Below are 22,226 nucleotides of genomic sequence, written 5' to 3' on the forward strand. Positions count from 1 at the left end.
AAAGAGTTAACATATTTTTCCTAGAGCTTTTCTTAGAGCTTTCCTCTGTAAAAAAAAATACAGCTCTCATACTTATTTCTGAATCATTCTTGTTAAAGTTAAACTTTGGCATATATATAAGGCACAAAAAATAGCACTGTCTCCTGACACCACCAGTCAGCTCTGCCCCTTTGACCACCTTCACGGCGACCTACCCAAGTTTTAAAAGATCCCTTTGTGCTTCCCCCCTTGTTTTTCTTCTTTCTTTGCTCCATGCCACATTTATTAAATTTATTAGAGAGGCCATTCAATGGGAGAAGAGCTCTCATTCGCTAACTAAAGGGGATATTTTTCTAAACTTAAAGAAGAGCGTCTTACATTTTCTTTCAAAGAAGGGGATAAGAAATTATTTTAGCAAGATTGGCAGAAGCAAGATGGAAAGGGCTTTATTTATAAATTATTCTCCTGTCAATTCGCTCTCAATTTGTTCATAAATTTCATTTATACATACAGCATTTCCTATTGGGACAGCCGTGCACTTATGATATTGGCCACTAGGTGGCAGAAAAAGTCAGTGGGCCTGATTTAATAAAACTCTCCAAGGCTTTTCATCTTCATCAGTGAAGCCGGGTGATCCAGCAAACCTTTATCCTGGGATATACTATTGGTTCTGAAAGCATTGATACAACCACTGTTTCACCCAGTAGAGCTGTGCTCCATTGAGAAACTGACATGGAAGAAAGCATTCCTAACTGCCATCAAGTTGTCAAGACGAGACTCTTTACACCCTTTCAATTAAGGAGGCTTATTGTACGATCCTCCCAGATAAATTAGGCCTTCTCCTGTGTTTCCTGTCTTTTCGGTTTTACATTTGAATCTGCAGGAGGTACTTCCTGCACTGTTCCCTCCAGCAAGTCTCAGAATGCTGGGACAGACCGCAAAAAACTAGATATGGTCCATCTATATTCTACCCATCTTCAGAGAACTAAAGAATTCTGATCAGTGGATAATCTAAAGCAATCCGATATGCTTATTCATTAAAGGGCCTAGTTCTGCTACTGGAGGTTAAGGTGCATTCAGTAAGCAGCTTTTCTACATCTTTTTTCCATGTCCTACACAAGGGTCTCTACAGGGACCATATGTAAAGCAGCCAGCTCGAAATCATTGAACACTTTCATTCAACTCCACAAATTAGATGTGTGATCAGGGTCAACTTCCTAATTCTGCTCTTCTATTCTACAGCCTATCATAATAAAACCATCACAGTGGTGTGCTGTCAAAAAAAAATGAAATTGTTGTCATACTTAGTGGTAATTTTCCAACAGCTGCTGACAGTGCATTTTCTTTCCTTCTGTCCTGGGTTATGCTATTGAACAAGAGGGGCAACAGAGAGGGATATTTTAAAGCTTGGCAGGAAGTCCTGGGGGGTAAAGGGGTGAAGCTGACTTGTGGTGCACTGCCAGGAGGAGTTACCAGGAAAGAAATATTATGGGAAAAATTATGAAACCAAATTTTAACAACAATCTATATTTCATTATATGTACTTGTTAAATGCAAGTGGCATATGTACCTGATTGTAACTTGGTATCACCCTCTTGCAGTCTCTGTACAGCAGGTATGGAGTGGAAGCAGTACAAGAGGATTGTACACACAGCCTGAACAAACACCAGGCCATTAAGACAGGCTCACAGGAACAGTTGATATCAACTGTGGAGGCTGGAACTTAAACACTAGAGGATGTGGTTGAGTATACTCTAAACCCATGGGGATAGAAAGTTGCACTCAGAGATTGGAGGGCTATAATATATTGTAACTAGTGGAAAAATATACAGAATTTGGCTTGGCATGCCACTGTCCAATCATCTTCCACCCAGGTTTTAGTACTACTACAGGTTCAAGATTAGTCTGCACTGATCACATTCTGCAAGTCTGAAAGATAAAGCTGTGCAATTATGTAACTGTGCTCACATTGGTGTGAGATTTTCATTGGCCTGGTAAGTCCAAAAAGGCCTAGGCAGGCAAGACTGGGGCTTGAAAGCAGCTAGCTAAACTGTTTGCAGGGCACTGACCCAGAAAAAACTTCAGACTGGGTAACAGGCGGGAGAAATCAAGAAATATTGGGACCACAGAACTAATGGGCAGAATTCAGAAGTTGGTCAATAGGAGATATTGATAGCAAATTAAGCTAAGAAAATGGCCCAATGGGGAATTTGTGGCTGTTGGGCATGAATGAGTCTTCTCTGATAGCAGGAAAACTGTGGTTGATGAGGTGGGCAGAACTGCACAGGGGCATGGAGGTGGCGTGGCTGTTGGTGATGCTGGAGACAGCATTGCTTCAAGTGGTGCTGTATGCAGAGTTGCATGAGTGAACCTGGAGACAAAATTGCTACAGGTTATACTGTATACAGGGTTGCTATTGGTGATGCTGGAGACAAAACTACTGCAGGTGGTGCTGCTACTATCTCCACTTTTTAATGTGGTTGAATTTTTCCTGTGAAATAATTTCATTCTTTTTAGAGCACCTTTTCTTTTTCACCTCAAACATTGTTCTATCAATTTATCATATTCAAATAATAAAAGCAGGAAAAAACTAAATCCTTGAAAAGATTATGGTTTTGAATTTAGTCTGGTATTTAGGTCGCTAGATTTACATCTCTGGAGTCTATAGCATAGAAAGCCCAACAGCCCTAATCCTGTCTCTGAACACAGGTAACACCTTCAAGCGGTTTTAAAAATAAACCTCATGGTATAGTATGGCCAGGAAGAAGATGCCTTGTACAGAGCAGAAACTATGAAACAGCCCAGTCCAGGAAAGGGGCAGTATGGGGGTCAATCAGCTGGCATGGATCACTAGGGAAGGGGTACAGTAGTCAGGTAACAAGAGGCATTAGGGAGGAGTACAAGTGCAAAGGTACAGCTACCCCTGCAGCTACTGGCACCTCATGGCACATGCCTAGTGTGCCTAGTGACAATCTGACCCTGGTTCTACTAAAGGGAAAGTACAGTGTTTGTAAAATTACTATCCTTATTATGGTCTAGAAAAAAATCATACTAATGCCTAACAGTTTTCTTTAATGTTCCAAGCAGTGAGGAACCCTAGCAATAAAACTATGCTCTTGCAAACAACAAATTCAGCACAATACAAATAAATATCCAAACATAAAAAGTTAGGGTCACAATCTACAATGAAGCATTTGAAATTTATTCAGGTGAAAAAAAAATATTTACATAAATCCAGTTGTAAATAGAACATTACATAATTCGGACAACTGTGATTGTATGATGGTACATTGTAAAAAATTTGACGCACTGTATATTTGCTTGCACTTTTTCCCACTTAGAATCCATTTTGATTTGTCAAAAACATTCACAAAAAAGTCCACAGACTGACAAGCTTGCAGAGAACAAATGAGCTGAAAATTCTTTATAGACGTATAGGTAAGAAGGTTTGCAGTTCTGAGCATATAGTACTCAAAGGACTTCGTGTTATTTCAGGTTCTTTAAAATTCAAACATGTATACAGCGATGGTCTTTACAGGCAGCTCTTTTCAAAGCTAGGTAATTCCATTCTGGGTTAAGTCACTCTCTGCCCCTGAATACAAACCTCACCTCCAAAGATCTAAGATGGCCCATGCATATTCTGCCCTAGTCTTGAGCTTTATACCTACCTTTATTTTAGGTAATCATTTAACATTCAAGTTGGGGGGTTAATGCCACCTGCAGAATCTATAAAAAAGTACTCAGTGTATGATATACATAGTCTTTACCCAAAAATGTTCATTTGCCATGTTTTATTGCATGTTACTGCTCAAAACTTTTAAAGACCAACTCCAAGCAAGACTGACATTTTACATGGATTGGCAGCTCAGTAATATACTGAACCCTCCATTGAAAGGTATCCCCACCAATAAAATGTGTCAGACAATCCTGAGGGATTCTCTAATGTACAAAATGGTAAATACAAGCGCAACAGGGAGACAGCTCTGCTATAGTCTTGTGAGGAGGCGGGGGGGGGGGCATGGGGAAATTGCAATCTGGGAATGCCCACCTGAATTGGGAATATCACTGGAGTGAGGCTGGATAGAAATACAGGACAGTATGAACTTATACAAGAAAAACGCCTGCAAGGTAAAAATGTGCATTCAATGAAAACAAATAAGAGTTACATAGTTTTGGTAAACCTAAAGTTGATTGCACAAAGATTGTTTGGTCAAACTATAACCAGTTTTATCTAGCTATAAACAGATTGCTATCAATCTGTTCAGCTGATGAACACATGTGAACTGCCAAAATACCTGTAAATCCATCCACAACAACGTTAATATGTTTAGCAATCCTGCCAATAACTTGATATATAAAACTTGATTAAACCTCACAATTTTCATATTACAGGCTTTCATATCAGTGTTGTTTTCTTACCTGGATAATTTAGTAATTTCAAAGTGCAAAGCATTCATCCAGAGGACATTATAAAACATAATCATGCTATTACAACCAATGTTTTGTATTCTGTTAGGATTCAGTAAAATTTCTTGGGAGAAGGAGAAGACCACCATGAGGGTACAAAGATTGATATAAATGATATAAAGAATTAGATAAGAGCTATTACATTATACATTGAATATAGTGTGTTGGGTAAATTGCTTGTAAAATTCCAATCCCTTGAGAACATGAAGACATGAGGTATAGCCCATTGGAGACAAGTGTTTGACTTACAGTACATTCATTTTATTTGGGCAGTACCTAAGGGATAAATCACATGCTTACAAGTGATAAATATGTCTGGTATAGTTTAGCCCAAACCTCAGACGGTGAACACCAGAAAACAACAATTTTGTTGCACAGACTTTTTTTGTAGCCAATTTTGCTTCTGGAACCAGTAAAGTTTTTATCAGTGCATGTAGCATAAAAGAAGGATAAGTCAATAGGAAACAATGACAAGACGGAAAAAGTTTTCAGCTGCAGAAAAATAGGAAGCTGCACAGAGTCAAATGCATAGTTTTTTTTCCACTACGATTTAGACCTAATGTAGGTCATTGTAGAAAAACACATACAAGTATTTAAGCTTCCTCGAATGCCGCACTCTTCATATCTTCATATCTTGCTGCCTTTCTGCAGGAAGAACCAGAAGCCATATGTGCCAAATTGAAGATTCAGGCTGGGCAACAATGGCTGAACTTTTTGGCCCACATCCGCTGATGACTCAATCATGCCACATACAGTGTTCAACTTACTGCCTTCTGTTCTGTTACGAGATTTCTTGTATGCTCATTCTGTTTCTCTTTCATGGTGGCTGAAGCTGCTGACATTTGGCACGTGTCGCTGTAAGCTTTTGGAGAATGACAAAACTGGTGTTATTAATGGAAAATTGTAATTGTTCTTAAAACTGCTATTGTTTAGGCATTTTTTTCTATAAAGTAATATATTTTATATCTCAGTTTGTTTAAGTTAACAGTGAATATTTCATTAAAATGCTTTTTTAATCTTAATCACAAACTGCCCCGCAAATATAAGTTTTTATTAGTTTTTAATGTTATGACAATATATATCTTAGCAAACTGTGAGACTTGACCCTAATAGAGACCTAAAACAAGATGTTTTTGTTTTGAAGATGCTCAAGCATTATCCAGGGTTGGCACCTCTGTACATTGGGGTGTAAATTTCTTTTAATAGCTGTCATTGTCATATGATACTGGCGTGTTTCAGGTAGCTTTTATGTTATAGGCTTTGTATACACTTGTTGTCATGCACAGATCATCCCCCTGTTGCTGCCTCTCATTTTGGTGAGTTACTACATTATTACAGTATTACACTCTGAATTATGGCTGGGTTGGTGCTAATCTAACCCAATATACACCAAAGCAATAATGATTTTTGTTTTCTTACATTGGGATGTATTGTTGAGCCACACCAGATTGCATCATAGCACTCAGGGTATAAATGGGTCCTTAACCGTAAGATTCAGTAGGCTTAAGGAAAGAATTCCTTGTTTAAAAAAAAGTAGTGCTGTGCTGTAAATTGTGACATGTGTTAGGACCTGGTATATAAAGATTTAAACACAGTCTACTACCAAAAAAGGTCATCTATGGCTGTGATAAGGGACAGTGTCCTACAATTAGAACCAGCTAAGTAGAGATTTAACCCAAGTCCAAAACTGTTACCTTACATTAGTTACCTGAACTTATTGATGTATGTTCTCACAAAGGTAAGGCTTGCATTGTGGTTTTTAGATGGTAAACCCTCCATGTCTAGCAAAAGTATATCTCTCCACTTAGCTTAATCTTACTGAAAGGTTTTACTTTTAATACAATAAATATATGTGAGCTCTTTATTTGTAAGTTACTTTGTGTTGGTATATTATTTGTTCCTATATTAATGCTGATAAAACCATAAACCTGTAGATGTCACTGTATACTAATTCCATGTACAGTACATGCATCACACAAGGAAAGATTTCCCTGTGTAAACATACAGGAAATACAAATAAGGAATACACTTTTTCAGTTCAGGTTACTATCAACTGTATTATACACCCCAGCAACTGTAACCTACTGCCACTGCGTAAGGAAGGTTTGCTTATGTTTTAAAACAGCAGCTCCAAGCAACCAGAAAACCTGTTTAGTGGAATGTTAATGCTGCACAGTGATAAAGTACCTTCAAGGTGCACTTATTAGAGTCCCCTAGAATGCATTCCTATAGCTATTCATTAAAAGCAAGTTGCCACAATTACCCTAAGCTTTGCTTTGGTTTACTTTTAACTGTGTTGCCCTAGGAGATTTCAATATCGAAACAAAGCATAGCAAAGTTGAAGTTGTATTTTCCTATATAGTTACAAAGTCTAATCAATTTACCTTACATCTAAACTGTTATTATCTCTATCAACCATATTTGCAGGCTTCTCACATTGCTTCTGTGCAGGAAGTCAGCTCTTTGTTTTGTCATTCTATGATGTGTAACTCTTTTATCAACACTATGATCTAATGAGATTGCAGTACATCCAGTGAAAGAACAGTGTCCATGATTCAGTATCACTTAGCCTAAATTGTCTCAGATAAAGAATGATGAACATTTAGAAAAAAAAGATACTGACAACTGGATGTATTTAGTTTATGGCTGGGAGGTACAAAAATTGAAATTATAGGCATATAGTAGATAGTCTCCCTTGTCAGGGTATCATCATATCTGCCTGAAATGTGATTTTATTTAGAAATTTCAGGCAGCAATAGAAATAAGTATGCAGGTGGTATTATGCAATCAAGAGAATAAAGTCTGGTTACTTTAGGTAAGCAGAATACATGAATACATACAGTACTCTATTTGAGATGAGTCACACAGAAAGGTAATAAACCTTTATGCCAAAACTGAATTCCAATTTGATCTGGCACTCGGGTGACATTCTATTTGTTCATAGCCAAGAGAAACACTGTGTATTTTTGTTGCAACTGTCTATTACAGTGTTTTATAAGAATAACAGCCTGTAGTACAGATCTTTAATTACAACTCAAGTGGAAAATATACAGTTATCAGCCTCTTTACATATTACATCTTTACACCTTGCTAGTACCAGGTTAGACACATTTTCAGGACTGCCATATTTCTTTGCATAGGTTAAACCTGGTGATTGGATGTTGGGCTTTTCAATTAAAGCAACAATCATATAGTAGGCTGTGGCATTTCAATGATGCTTGTTTGGTACTAAGGCACCCAAAGTTTGGCAAGAAAATATCCCCACAACATTACAGGCAGTAACGTAGATTATTGCACTTTGACAACAAAGACTCCTGAAAGTTCTCCCTCTTTGGCTAAGTCTACACAAACTGTTTTCCCAGTGTTTAAATGCACATGTTTGAAAATCCCATTGATTTCAATAGACCAGTTCACACGAGAACATTTTTGGAGTAAGGTAAGCTGCAGCATCTGGACAGTGTTAAAATGCCCGTAAGTGCTTGCTAACACCTCTAAACACTCCAAACACCCATCTCCTCCTGAAATGAATGGGGTATTTATAAACATTGTGGCCATTTATGTGTGCTTTTAAGCATTTATTTGCATTAAAGTGCTTGTATGGGTATTTGATCATATTCTACCCTTTTCCTGTCATATAGCTTGGTTTAAATGCTTAAGAACTAATAGCACCATGTTCATTGATGTTTCGGCTTTTACAGGGTTGATGATGTCATCCTCCCCCAGTGACTTTGGTTGGGTCTGCTGATTGGCCTCGCAGGGTTGAGCAATTAAGTCTGAAAGGAAGTCACAAACCCCTACCCATACCAAAAAGCACAGGGTATATTTTGGGTATTTGACAGAGTCCCTGTAAAATTTTATTTGTTATATTCAGGTTTTAAGGACCTAATGTTATCAGTAATTTATCCTATTTATATATTTTAAAAAGTTTACCTTATCTTATATTTTTAAAAACAAATGAATCTCAATGGAATAACATTGACATTGCACCAGCTCAACCAGTATTCATAAAGATAACAGCTCTTTGATGTCATGTTAGGTTGTTGCCACCATTATCACTTCAATATTTATGAATATGTGCTGGTCCTGTCCAGAAATCATGTTTGACAGGAATTGGCTACAGTTATAAATACCTGTCATGTTGACCTTCGGGCACACATTAGCAGTCGGTGCTGCTGTCAATATATTACATGGCATCCAAGCTTTTCTTTTCGAAACAGGATCCTTTATTAACCTAAAAGCAAAAAAAAAAAAATACCATTAATATTATTATCATCAAATTATGATGAGAAAAACAAAAAGAAACCAAACAGTTTTCCATTGAGGTTTTGTATTTACTTATTAAAGGCGATGCATATTTCCTTAGATATATCAGTATCAGGACAAAAAAATCCATTCTTTTTATACCAGGTAAACAGTAAATAGTTCTTCAGCCACCAGTTCAGCGGGAAATGTATACAGTACATGTATAGGTTTATTATATATTGGTTCTACTTATAAAATGCATTTGTATACATTTTTAAATTGAAATTGATGTTTTATATCTGTAATATATAAGGTCATGTTAAAAAGTGAGTACACTCCATGGAAAGGATTCACTTTTTAATCAGGAAAACATTAAATTATCACTATGTTTTACCTTTTCTCCAGATTTCTTCAGTTGTGAAAAATGTGTGTTTCCAAGTGCTGTATGTTATACCTCTATTTAAAATTTTGAGCCATTGGTGGATTTGTTAGTGTGCTTTAAAACATTATCATTTCAAGGTTCAACTTCAGCTTTTGAACAATGTTGTCCTAATAATCAGTCCACAGCACATCATTCTGGTCTTGTTAAATGGAAAACTGTAGTTTAACTGTAATGTTTTTAAAGAGCAAAGGTTTTTTTATCTATACTATTTAATTTGGTGCAATCTGCAAATGGATACAGTTTGATTCCAACTGTTTAAAGACTTATCATTCGAGACTTATCACTCGAATCCATTGTTAGATGCACAAGCATCCACAACCTTCTTTCAGAGGGCCCTAAAAAACAACCTTTGATGTTGTCATGATGACACATCATACTTGTTTAGGGTCAGTAACTTTAGCAATTATGCTGGAAATAGGCAGGTATTGTTAGAAGACAATTAGCAATGACTGTTTTCATGTTTCTCCTAGTAGAGGTTTGTTAAATCTTTCGAGGATTCTATTGGTGAAATCTCATCACTCCTGGCCCTGTACAGCTGCTGTGGACATTACACAAGCTTCTCACTTTTCCTGGATTGGATGTTATAATATTATTATAGAAGAAATACAGCAAGTGTTGCTGGGATATAAAAAGGTGTTAAAGTGGGAAAACCCAAAGTTCTAAAGTAGGATCAGCCCGGAATTTGGACAGGTGTTTTAGCACAACTGACTTAGTAGGTTTTTTAAAATAGTAATGTAAAAACATATGCATTCCATAGAAAGTCAAAACACCAAATACACCACTTTTTATAGTTACTTCTTACAGTTGTTATTTCTAAAAATAAGAATCTTTGTTTGGCTAAATATAGAAATATAGATATTCCAGAGGTGTTACTCTAATTCCCACCATAACAACTAACTATTGCACAATATTGTAGAACTCACCACTGTCCATTCTCTCCGCACTTTATGAACTGTACTACATCTCCCTCTTTGAGAGAAAACGTGCTAGGTGAACAGGTTTCAAAACTGCTTTCCACTGAAAAAAACTTTGACTCCTGAAACATTAAATAAACACGATTAAATATGTAGGTAACACTTGATAAAAGTGTTGCCCTAAAACTCTGCTTTGAAAATAAAGAACAAAATATTTATGGGCAGATTGTGGGTAGAATTGCAAAAAAATAAATGATTACCTTGGAATGAGTGGTGTCTTCTTCAATATCAGAAGAATTTGAAAGTTCATCATTGCTGGATGGAATGGCAGAAAAATCTTCATATGTTTCTAGGGAGTTCAGATGCCTTGGCCAACCTAGAATAAAATAAAGAAAATACATAATATACTGTGAAAGTATAGCTTTGGTTATAAAGAGATTGTTATGTTACATAGGATATAAAGACAAACAGGTAAATGTGTGCTGGGACATATTAACACACCCCTATTGAGAAACATTATCAACAATTTAAAAAAGAATGAAAATTGGTACTTTGTTGGTGTAACCAAGAGTTTCAGTTTCCAAACTATATATAAAAAAATCACAATTCCTTTATTGTTTATTTCTAAACTAAAATCCAAAACTCTCAATAAAAACATAGAATAAAACAACTATAGCTGGTCCATATTTGAGCAAAAAGATAAAAAGATTGTAGTTTTACTCATGTTTTGTTATAATATATATATTCATCATCCCCCCCTCAAATTCCAAATCCCCCCCTGACATATATCTAACTGTTAACAACACTGTTATTCGGCCCTCCCCTCAGGCACGTTGTCTTGGTGTCACCCTTGACTCGGCCCTCTCATTTACCCCCCATATTCAGAACATTTCCAGGTCCTGTCACTTTCACCTACGCAACATCGCCAAAATCCGCCCCTACCTGTCCCCTGAGACCACCAAACTCCTTGTACATGCTCTCATCATCTCCCGTCTGGACTACTGTAACATCCTTCTCGCTGGTATTCCACTAACCCGACTCTCTCCTCTACAATCTATCATGAATGCTGCAGCCAGACTCATCCATCCTTCCTTCCGCTCCTCTTCCACTGCATCTCTTTGTAGTTCTCTCCATTGGCTTCCATTTCACCTTAGAATCAAATTTAAGCTCCTGTGCTTTGCCTTCAAATCCCTACACAGTTATTGTTCCACTTACATCTCTGACACGGTTAAAAAATACTCCCCCTGCCGCTCTCTCCGCTCCTCCAATGACCTACTAATGACTTCCTCACTCATAACCTCATCACACGCACGGTTACAAGACTTCTCTAGAGCTGCTCCAACTCTCTGGAATGGTCTTCCTCGTCCTGTTCGGCTTGCTCCTACTTTCTGCTCATTTAAAAGAGCGCTCAAAACCCATTTTTTCAAACTTGCCTACCCGTCTTGTTCTGTCAATTGAAACTACCACTACTTCCCACCACTACATATTTCCCATCCTATTGTGTGTGAAATTCCCTCACCTACTAGATTGTAAGCTCTTCGGGGCAGGGTCCTCTCCTCCTGTATCACTGTCTGTATTAGTCTGTCATTTGCAATCCCTATTTATTGTACAGCGCTGCGTAATATGTTGGCACTATATAAATCCAGTTTAATAATAATATTAATAATATATATATATATATATACACAAACACACACACACACACACACACACACACACATATATAGTTAGAATCTCGTTTTCACACCAAAAAAAGTCTCAATTTCTCTTTTAATCATGTTACCAAAAAAAATTACCATTTATTTGGTAGAAACTTCTTGGTTTTGAATAGTAAATGAAGAAACTGAAACAAATGAGATCACTGCTCTTAGTGAGTTTGCCTGTGATCCTCAGCTCAGTCCAAAACAATACGGTTATAGGAAACTTCACTTTCACTCAGAAGATGCCTTTTCTCCCAGGTTAATAGAGCATCCATTTGCAAACATTAAAAGTTATCACTTGCATCCAACATAATAATGATATCCATAATGTCAGGCATTTTCTTTACTACCCAATTAAATATTAGCTCCTAAATAACCTGGCACTTGTTATCCAATGGCAACATTACAGAGGAAGGGGAAGTTTGGCTCTTTTAATGGTAAACTTCAGACAAATAGGTAAATACACAGCTGTAAAATGTATATGTGTATTCTTTTACCTAACAAAAGATTTGTAACTTTGTTCAGCTAGTCTTATGATCCAAACATTTCATGCAAGAAAGCCCCAAACCCTGTTGATTAGACTGACTGAGGGGAGACATTGCGCTATGAGTAAGAATATTGGGAGGATAAAAAAATCATAAATACACATTTTTACAGTGTCTAATGGTACAAACACACTAGACAACACAAATAGATACAAGTCTTTTTGTAACATCGGTGTAACAACACTCTGTTACCAATGTGAGTATTACCAATGAGAGTATTAGGCACAGAACACCTGTACAGTCATTACCAGAAAGTAAGGAAAGCATGCACAAATAATTACAGACATATAAAACACTTTTAAATAACACATGCAACAAATACTTTGTCCACACTATTTTACAGTTACAATGTAAAAAGTGTACTACTTGAAAGTCCTCCACAGTGATCAGGGGAAGGATGGATGTGCAGACACAATAGTAGCTGCTAAATCTTTAAACGTAAGGCTATGTACACAGGTTAGACTTTTGACGTTGGAAAGGATCTTTTATAATCCCTTCCAACAACAGACGGAAAGTACTGTACATACAGCGCTGAAGTAACTGGAAAGGATCATTTTGTTTCTTCATTCAAACAAACCTTACATTGGTATCCCAATTTATATACAGTTGCATTAGTAGTTGTAAACCTTTCTTTAAGGTGTAATGGTAAGTGACATGAACCACTAGTTTAAACTAGTTGTAATGATATGGACTGCAGCAAAGCGTATTTAAATGAACTAATGTGTCATATAAATGCCCAGTTAACTGTTTAATTCCTAAACATCAAAAATGCAAGATGATGAAAGATGGACATTGTCACCTCCAGCCTGACAATTTTGCTTAAAGAACTGCCTTCTTAGTTATGCATATTTTTCTCTATAAATAGTTAGATGTTTCTCTGTTAGTTAGAAGACTTGCTAAGTATTTACCTTGTATACTGCTTGCCTTTCCAGTACCGTAATAAACCTGCTTTGGATTTGGAACACAACCTCATATCTGTCAGTATTCCTTGAGCCCCCCAAACCTATTCATACATTGTCATACTCATCTAGGTATACTGACCCTGCTTCTGGTCCAAACTATGTATTTTATTCTTTACCTGACATTTTGTTGAGGTTAGCCCTAATACAGGTAAATATATACTTCAGAAAATTGCAGAATTGTATTGACAATCTGTGGGTGTACTTAATAATAAACATTTTCAGCAGGTAACCACAGGTAAACAGGTAACCACACACAAGGACAATCATGCAAGACAACAGTAAGCATACCTTCTAAACCCAATGGAGTGGGGTCACTCTTTATTTCATGTCTCTTTGCTTTCACATCAGGACCAAGAGGACCTAGTTGACAAATGTGGAAAAAGTGCAATGCTGTTGAGTGTTTGAACTGTGATATTATGAGGGAATAAAAACGAATGTAAAATGTTTGTCAGACCACTGTCTAAGTCGCAAGTAAATTTCAACAGTACAACACAAACTACATTTCATATGTTAAAAGAATATTATGTTCTGCTACCAGAGGATAAAAATTAAAGTCAGCGGGAAAACTAAACATTTCTGTAAGCAATCTGTCATCACAAATAACACCTCTGTATTTTAAAGATTGTGCCCATACCATGGTATAGTGTGTTATGTTAAACACGCAGAGTGATCTCTTTTCTGAATGTCTACTCATTTACATGTCACATACTGAATGGACTCCCAGTCCTGTCTCTTCCTATTTAAATCTGAGTGCTGCTGATTGGAGAAGGTTGATGCCAAGTTGAATTTAGGTAGTCACACTAAGTGTATTTAAAAAAGCTATAGATTTCTTAATGAATATATTGCTCTGTTCTTTTTTATATTTGTGTGGAATTCAATTTCATATCGTCCCCCAAGACCTAATTTTATTAGTTTAAATTAAACTCCCTTAATCCCATTAATCTAGTGTAACACCTAAATTAAACACTAACAATAAACTAATTCCTTCTACTATATACTCAAGGCGTAATGATCTGTACAGTTGTAACGCCCTACAAGGTTTTAAGTGTCAAAGTATTTATTAAGCTCTAAAACTTCCTTCACTGCCACTTCCTTTTCAACCTTATAAATGATTTTCTTAAGATGACATATCTGCTTTGAAGACCAGTTTTGTAAACTGCCAGTAATTTAGGCATAACAGAATGTCCCCTGGATGCTTCGTCAAGGTACATTCAGGCACTTCTATGTGCTGAATTGTAAGTCATTTTAGTATTGGCACAGCTTTAGGGTCTGTGATGACAGATTTTGGGCTGGGTTGATGGACATATAGGTACATTTAACCTGCACTTGACCTAATTTTGACCAGTAATCAAGCTGCTTTATGCTGCTTTTGGATTCTCACAGACATGTAAAGGGAAAACGAAGTTCAGTGGGAAAAAACCCACTGACAATGGCCGTTAAAAAATAAAACTAAGAAAAGGTTTACACTGACAGCACCATGAGGTGCCAAAGCACACTATATTTAAAAAACAATTCCACTCAGGTCAAAGGTCATATGCCTAGTTTATATTCCTATTTACACAGCCACCCTCCCCTTTACCATACAAATAGGAAAGGGTCTGGCATTAAACGCGATACTTAGGGTTGGAGAAGCAGTTTGTGTTTACCAGAATAAACCAATAGTCTTCAGGATTGGGCAAGCTTTGAAACTTTAGAACCCTATGGGTAACTCTCAGCTTAGGTTACATTTTTGCATCTAGAAAAGGTTTATTGTATGTTAGTTCTCTGCAACAGTTGTCTGACTTCTTTTCACATTAAAGTAGTATGAAAAGGAAAAGGAGTATGAAATGTTATGTACACAACTCTATTATATTTAAAGCACTTTACTGTTGTCAACAAATCATTGTTGTTCCTTGGCTAGGAATCATAATTATTTATTTCTGCTTCTTATTCCCAAAAAACAGGTTTTACTATATATTAGTTGAGCTTCTGTCAACAGACAAATACAAATTGCAATTAGATATATACAGTTTTCCCTCCTAAACTGCATCAGTTTACTTTAAAATGCTTTTGATTTCCCCTTAACTGGATTCTTTGGAAAGAAGTAGTTCTTATATGAACAAAAGCCCTTTGACAGTGCTGCTTCATACCCATTTAAATACTTTAGGAACACACGATTATGTAAATCGTAGTCAATAGAAAGTATTCTTCTATTGGTGTGCCACTGACTGAATGTCCATTTGTACTGAGACATGCAGATCAATACGCTTTTTATAATAAAGTATGTACATATTTTTACACATTTCAGTTTTTTTTTACCACACCGAAATATAAAGTACAGCTGTAAAAGTCTAAATATGTTTATTTATGCTTCAAGAAGCAGAAAAAAATCATATTTTCTATGTATTTTTCTGTCTCAGACCTCTGAGTGATTTCTGTCAATCTTGGGATGTTTATGAACATTATGTACCTGCATCTTGCAGTTAGTTATCTTTATCTGCCTACAGGAATCAAGGTCTTCACAACCCTCTGAATTAGAGTTGGCCATAATAATCTTACTCTCATTTGTCCACATCAACTGATGCAGGCAGTATGTGCACATTAAAAAGGAACATACTGATTTGTTTTAGAGCTGTATTATTACTGTGTTAATGTATACATGTCATATGCATTTTATAAATAGAGCTCATTTGTTTTAATAGGTTAAATAATACACATTACATGTCAAAAAGATGGATGCACTATTTTTTGTAAAAAAGGCATTTATACACTATTTACTTTTTGTAACAGTGCAGTTAAGTGACATCGAAAGCAGACTTTGAAGTTGATCTACCTTTTGTACGAGTAGGAACTTTTATAGAAGTTGAACTGATAGAGGAAGCTAAAGAAAATCGTCGAGTGGCTTCTTTCTCCTTAGACTCTGATTCTATGAGAACACACAGATGTAAAGTGAAGATTTGTTATTAAGCCCAGTTGTATGAAAAAAAAACATGCATAAAGTTAAAAGAACCAGTATGCTGACAAGACACAATTTCAAAATATTCAAGAGGGATTTCTGTCACTTCTTCACATGAGATATTAAAACTGAAGATTGAAGAATGCTAAGCAAAGAATGGAACTCAGAAATTTCTCTGTAACATTGAAAAAAACAGGCATAAACAAAAGTAGTGAGACCTAAATCCTTATAGCCTAACTTCAGATAACCTTGTTTTAGTTTCTGATACAGTGGGGAAGCATATATATTCTTTATGGTTTGTATTGCAGTTTCTGTTCCTAATTATGATATATTTTCTCATTTTGCTATATGATGACCATAAGTAAATAAAGCAAAGGGGGTCACCATAACAGTAATATGCAACAAGAAAGAAAAACCTGATAAAGGATTCCCATTTTACTGCTCTACTAAATATTTGTAAAAACAAAAAAAAAGAAATTAATGGTAACTGTACTGGTTTGTTTCACATAATACTAAATGCCTACAATGTATTAACATCAGACAGGAATAATGGAATTGATTACAATTATCCCACTTACTTTCCTCATCATGAAAAAATGTAATAATGCTAGAACAATATTAATATATAATTATACACACATACTCATACATAGTTGTGTTCAGAATAATAGCAGTATATTTGCAAAAACGAATAAAATGAAGAAAGTAAAGAATAGATTTTATTTACATACACACAAATGCATTAACACACTTATTACACATTCTATTTCAAATCAAAACTTGAAGAGAAAAATTAATAATTTTGTGTTAATCTTTCACAGAAAAAGAAGAAAAGGAATTATTAGGCTGTTCAAAAAAATATCAGTGTCTGCATTCTTCTTTACAAACTCAAACATTCACTGTATAACCCGAAATGTTTCAATATTTTGCTTTCACTGAACTAATACTTAGTGTATTATCACTGTTTCCGAGAACTTTTGTTATTGCATGGAGTTGACCAACTTCTGGCACCTGTAAACAGATATTCCAGCCCAGGATGATTGGACTGCATTCCACAATTCTTCAGCATTTCTTGGTTTTGCTTCAGAAACAGCATTTTTGATGTCACCCACAAGTTTTCCATTGGTTTAAGGCCCAGGGGTTGGGCCGGCCATTCCATAATGTCAATCTTGTTGGTCTGAAACTAAGACATGGCTCATTTACTGGTGTGTTTTGGGCTGTTGTTTTGTTAAAACACCCACTTCAAGGGTATTTCCTCTTCACATAAGGCAAAATGACCTCCTCAAGTATTTTGATGGTTTCAAATTGACCCATGATCCCTGGTATGTAATAAATAGCCCAACACCATATGTATATATCACCATAACACCATATATATAATATGAGAAGCATCCCAATAACATGACGCTTGTACCACCATGCTTCACTGCCTTCACAATGTACTGTAGCTTGAATTCAGTGTTTGGGGGTCATTTGACAAACTGTCTGCCACTCCTAGACCCAAAAAGAACATGGTTTGCTTTCATCAGTCCACAAAACGTTGCACAACTAGTTTTTATGCCAGTCAATGTGATCCAACTGTAACCTCTTCAGCACATGTCTTTTTTTTTTCAACGATGGGACTTTGCAGGGGCTTCTTTTAGCTTGGCTTTACATAAGCATCTTCTAATTGTAACCGTACTCACAGGTAAAAGAAGGTAGACCTTCTTTGATCTTCCTGGAGCTAATCAATGACATTGGCATAACCGACATTGCAACTTGGGTATTCTTCTATACTTTTGAATAGTTGTTTTTTAATTTCTTTTATGTCTTCCAGGTTTTGTCATTTTAAAGCATTTGAGATCAATTTAGCAGACCAGCTTATTATTTTCTGCACTTATTTATATGTTTTCCCCTCTCCAATGAACTTTTAATTCAAATTACGCTGTTCTTCTGAACAATGTCTGGAAAGATTCATTTTACTCATATTTTCAGAGAGAAATTCATGTACAACATTTATTGCATTAACATTTGTTATTTCACAGCATGAATTAACTTACTAACTGAACTCCACACTGTTATTAACAGCATAATATTCTCTTTTCTTCACTTTCTGTAAAGGAATAAGACACATCATGAACATTTTGTCTTCATGTTTTGATTTGAAATAGAATGTGCAATGTTCCCAATGCATCAATGCATTTACGTGTGTGGAAATAAAAGCTATTGTAGAAGTTTGAACACAAATATATATATATATTTTTTTATATATAAAATATAAATTATATTATTATGAATAGTTGGAAGTTGGAAATATTATTATACATACGTAAATTATACGTATGTATATATTTCTACACCCCTTTGGTACAATCTGCTGGCATGTCAAATGCTTCTTCAAGCAGACAGTATTCTATTTTTGGGAATGGGAATCTTAACCGGGTGCTAATCCAGTTACAAGTCCTCTAGCAATGTACCTGGATTATAAAGTAGGACCCCTGGTTAAGAAAATAAACAATGGTACTTCAATAGACTAAAAATTTACGGGTTCAGTTTAGCATCCCTGCTGGAAACAGATGAAGCCCTCCTACTGAGACAATTAAAAAAGGACAGCCATCTTTTTATACCTCAGCCCTAAGAAAAGGCCTAACCCTTGGCACCAATCCTATAGAGCTGAAAGCTGATAGATCAAACTTGAAAATATTTTTTTTCAACTGATACCAAGTAAAATTTCAAGTACACTCAAAATATACAACACATTTTATAATTTAACCATTGAATATACAATAACAATACAAAAAAAATGATTGTTGTGTGTTTTGTGGCCTCATCACCATCCAGTATGGTAAAAAAGAAGAAAGCGATAGAGTGTATGTTAAAGCAAACATTTTTTTTTTACTTTGAATAAAGTAGGAAAGGTTAGCCCAGAAAAAAAAAATGTCCTCCAAACAGGTGTCTTCTGAAAGGGGCACCTCTTTGCATGTCAAATCTCTGTATTAAAAAAATGTATGACTTTGAGGGATTTCTCTTTATTTTCTGATACAACTTCAGGACTTGAATAATGAGTAATCTTCCTAGCAGATCAATACATTGCTGCCCCTTTCAAGATTTAAAAAAAAAAAAAGGTTTGAACTTCACATACACTTAACAATAAAAAAGGTTCAGTTACATGCACTTTTAAGGTGAAATGAAGCACCTACAATACAGCATGCCATCGTCTTTAGTTTATCATGGAAGCACTATTAAGTGAGAAATAAATATTTGAAATTAAATCATTTAGGAGAAACGAGCAACATATAGCTGAAAAATACCAACATGAGGTGAAAGGTGGACACATAATTACAAAAGTTATGAAAATAATTATGAGGGAAAGCTGATCTTAAAAATATAATGTTACCTAATATTATTATTAATATTACCATTACTTCCTCTTTTTTATACTTCTAACAGAAAAAAAAAACACAGAACCTCATCAGAATTAGAAAGCAAACCTAAGATGTAATTGTTTGCAGAAGGTGTGGCAAGGTGCAAAGTTTCTGGTAAGCAGACCAAATTCAGGCATCCTTTGTAGAGCAGCAAATTCTCATGTACAAAACAAACCTGAAGTGCATGAAGAATGCCCTACCCTGAAGGCAAAGGCCCTAATTTATGAAAGCTCACCAAGGCTGGAGAGAATACACGTTCCTCAGTAAAGCTAGGTGACCCAGCAAATCTGAAATGGATCTGGTCCAGAATTGAAAACATTTCCTAACAAACAGCTAATGAGTTTTAGGAAATCCATTTCAGGTTTGCTGGATCACCCAGCTTCACTGATGAAAGTGTATTTTCTCCAGCCTTGGAGAGCTTTAATAAATCAAGGCCAATTAATCGATTAGGATTTGGGTGTGATGGAACTGGATATTCTATCCTCACCATTCTGTATATTCAAACAGATTGCAAAATATTACAAGCAAGAAGATCAAGATTCTTGATCTGATTAACAAGAGTAAGTACTTCCACATTTTAGCACTACAGATTATTCCTGTGTTTGGAGGCAGGTACCAATACTCAATTATACTTCGATGACCAATTCATATGACTTGATTCCTTATTTGTAATGCCCTTCATCACGTAATACCTATACGTTGTTGTATATTAGTATTATCTGGTTGGTATCTAGTAATAAGGTAGTTAGAGAATTAAGCAATCACTAGCATCAACTTAGTGTTTACTATACTGTGGTGGCCAGGCATATTTCACAGAGACAGAGAATAAAAGGCTGTGTTCATTTTGGTACAAAGGAGTCTCCCAGCAAAATCATAACTGGGATGACATTTTACCATTTGTAATCACGGTAATACACAGTTGATATAGTCATTGACACAGATATTGCAGTAAAAGTGGGAGATCTTAAAATAAGATCTGACATTTGACTGCCAAACCAACCTCTCTTATTGGGAGTAAAATCAGAATACTGTACATGAGCATCTTCCTCTATCTAATCCACAAGTGGGTATGTAAAAAAAGTGACTTGTAAAAAAATAACACCGAGACAAGTGAGATATAGACAGACAAGTGGATATGTGACTGTGAACATATGTAAGTGAAGACGTCACAAGGTCACATTACCTTTGGGTGGAGCTCTGCGGTTGGAGAGACCCTGCAATGTGAATCTCTTTTTAGCAAGCGCTGAGCGCTCTAGGTTATGACTGGCAGGATTATCAGCTAGGAAAAAGGGAAAGGGAAAGCAGTAAAGCTGGAGGGGAGTGAGGTTAGTTGGGTTAACTGGCAAGCAAAACAGAAGGAAAGGTGGGATGGTGATGTGCTTTAAAATGAAATAGCTAAACATTATCTGATATAATTATAAAACCATTTTCAATGTTCACATTTACATTTACAAAACCATATAAATACTTAAAAGGATTGGGTTATCAAAATCTGTAGGTTCAGGTCTATCTGCTGGTAATCCTCCGTAATCCTCCAGTATCTGGAGTGCAAAAACACACTAAACATAAAACACTGACACTAAAAGTGAGTGGACTTCTAGGTCTGCACACCTGATGTGCACATCATAAGGGGAATTAATTTCCCTGCTGGAAGGCCAATATGCCATCTTCCCATTTGCCAGTGGGAAAATATTTGAAGTTAGGCTCTCATTTTCTCCACAAATGTCTTAACAACCAATTTTTCTGTTGGATTTTTTATTTGTATTTTATATTTTTTGGAATGAAACAAAAAATACTGAGAATTCAGGTATAGCTAAGAACTAAAGCAGGAAAGTCCCCAAAGACCAAGTCTTTAAAAATTACTACTCACATATAAGTGTACTCTTAAATGAAATAACACTTTAAAGTGAATTGAACCCAATCAGAAAGCTATTTCTGAAAATTAAATACACCTATATGGATTGTGAAATGTAGTACATGGCTCCTTTATTATTATACATACTAGTTACAGTGAAATAACACAAGATATACCAAACACTGGAAACAGAACTGTAATTTCTAGTTTTGTTTTTACGTTTCTCAATGTACTAAGTTACATGAGAAAATGTATTATTTTATTTCTTCCTACAATGATTACAAATCATACCTTTTATCTAGCAATGAGCTGGCAGCATGAGTTGTCTCATTACAAGTAACAAGACAATATGCTAACCATGGTATTTTGAACACTGGTTATCTAAAATATAGTAAAATCTTCTGAAAGGGGTACAGGAACTATGTAGGTTCGCATTTTGAAAATGAGAAAATTGAACCTGAATCTCGTTCACAAAAAGTTGCCACCACAAATGTTAGTGATGATCTAAAACTTCTTTTTTCCAAACATTCTCTGACATTTTTGTGGGTATAACTCTTTAAAGGAGAATTTGTTTATTAAGAAAGCTTGACATAAAAAACGATAAAGCAATACAATATAATGCAAGTTGGAAATATTATTCAGAATGAAAAAAGTGGTACAGATGGGAGGGAACTAAGCTTGGTATAGTTGGAAAGCCTGTTATAGGATGCTTAATAATTTCACTGTACTACAAAATAACTTAAATATAACAGTAATATATAATAATAAATATAAAAGGTAA

At 35.7% G+C, this 22,226-nt stretch overlaps 1 protein-coding gene across 1 annotated transcript in view; it reads right to left on the reverse strand.

Moving 5' to 3' along the window:
- Nucleotides 1–3,166: 3,166 nt before the first annotated feature.
- MCF2L2 (MCF.2 cell line derived transforming sequence-like 2) overlaps nucleotides 3,167–22,226 on the reverse strand; it is a gene marked incomplete in the record, with an annotated part of 134,440 nt that continues 115,380 nt past the window's right edge. The window contains 7 exon segments of the mRNA XM_072408165.1: nucleotides 3,167–5,308; nucleotides 8,577–8,677; nucleotides 10,054–10,166; nucleotides 10,305–10,420; nucleotides 13,540–13,611; nucleotides 16,064–16,156; nucleotides 20,774–20,869. Coding sequence (XP_072264266.1) covers nucleotides 5,205–5,308; nucleotides 8,577–8,677; nucleotides 10,054–10,166; nucleotides 10,305–10,420; nucleotides 13,540–13,611; nucleotides 16,064–16,156; nucleotides 20,774–20,869 — 695 coding nt within the window.

Source organism: Pyxicephalus adspersus, chromosome 4 (assembly GCF_032062135.1).
Source record: "Pyxicephalus adspersus chromosome 4, UCB_Pads_2.0, whole genome shotgun sequence".
Taxonomy (NCBI): domain Eukaryota; kingdom Metazoa; phylum Chordata; class Amphibia; order Anura; family Pyxicephalidae; genus Pyxicephalus; species Pyxicephalus adspersus.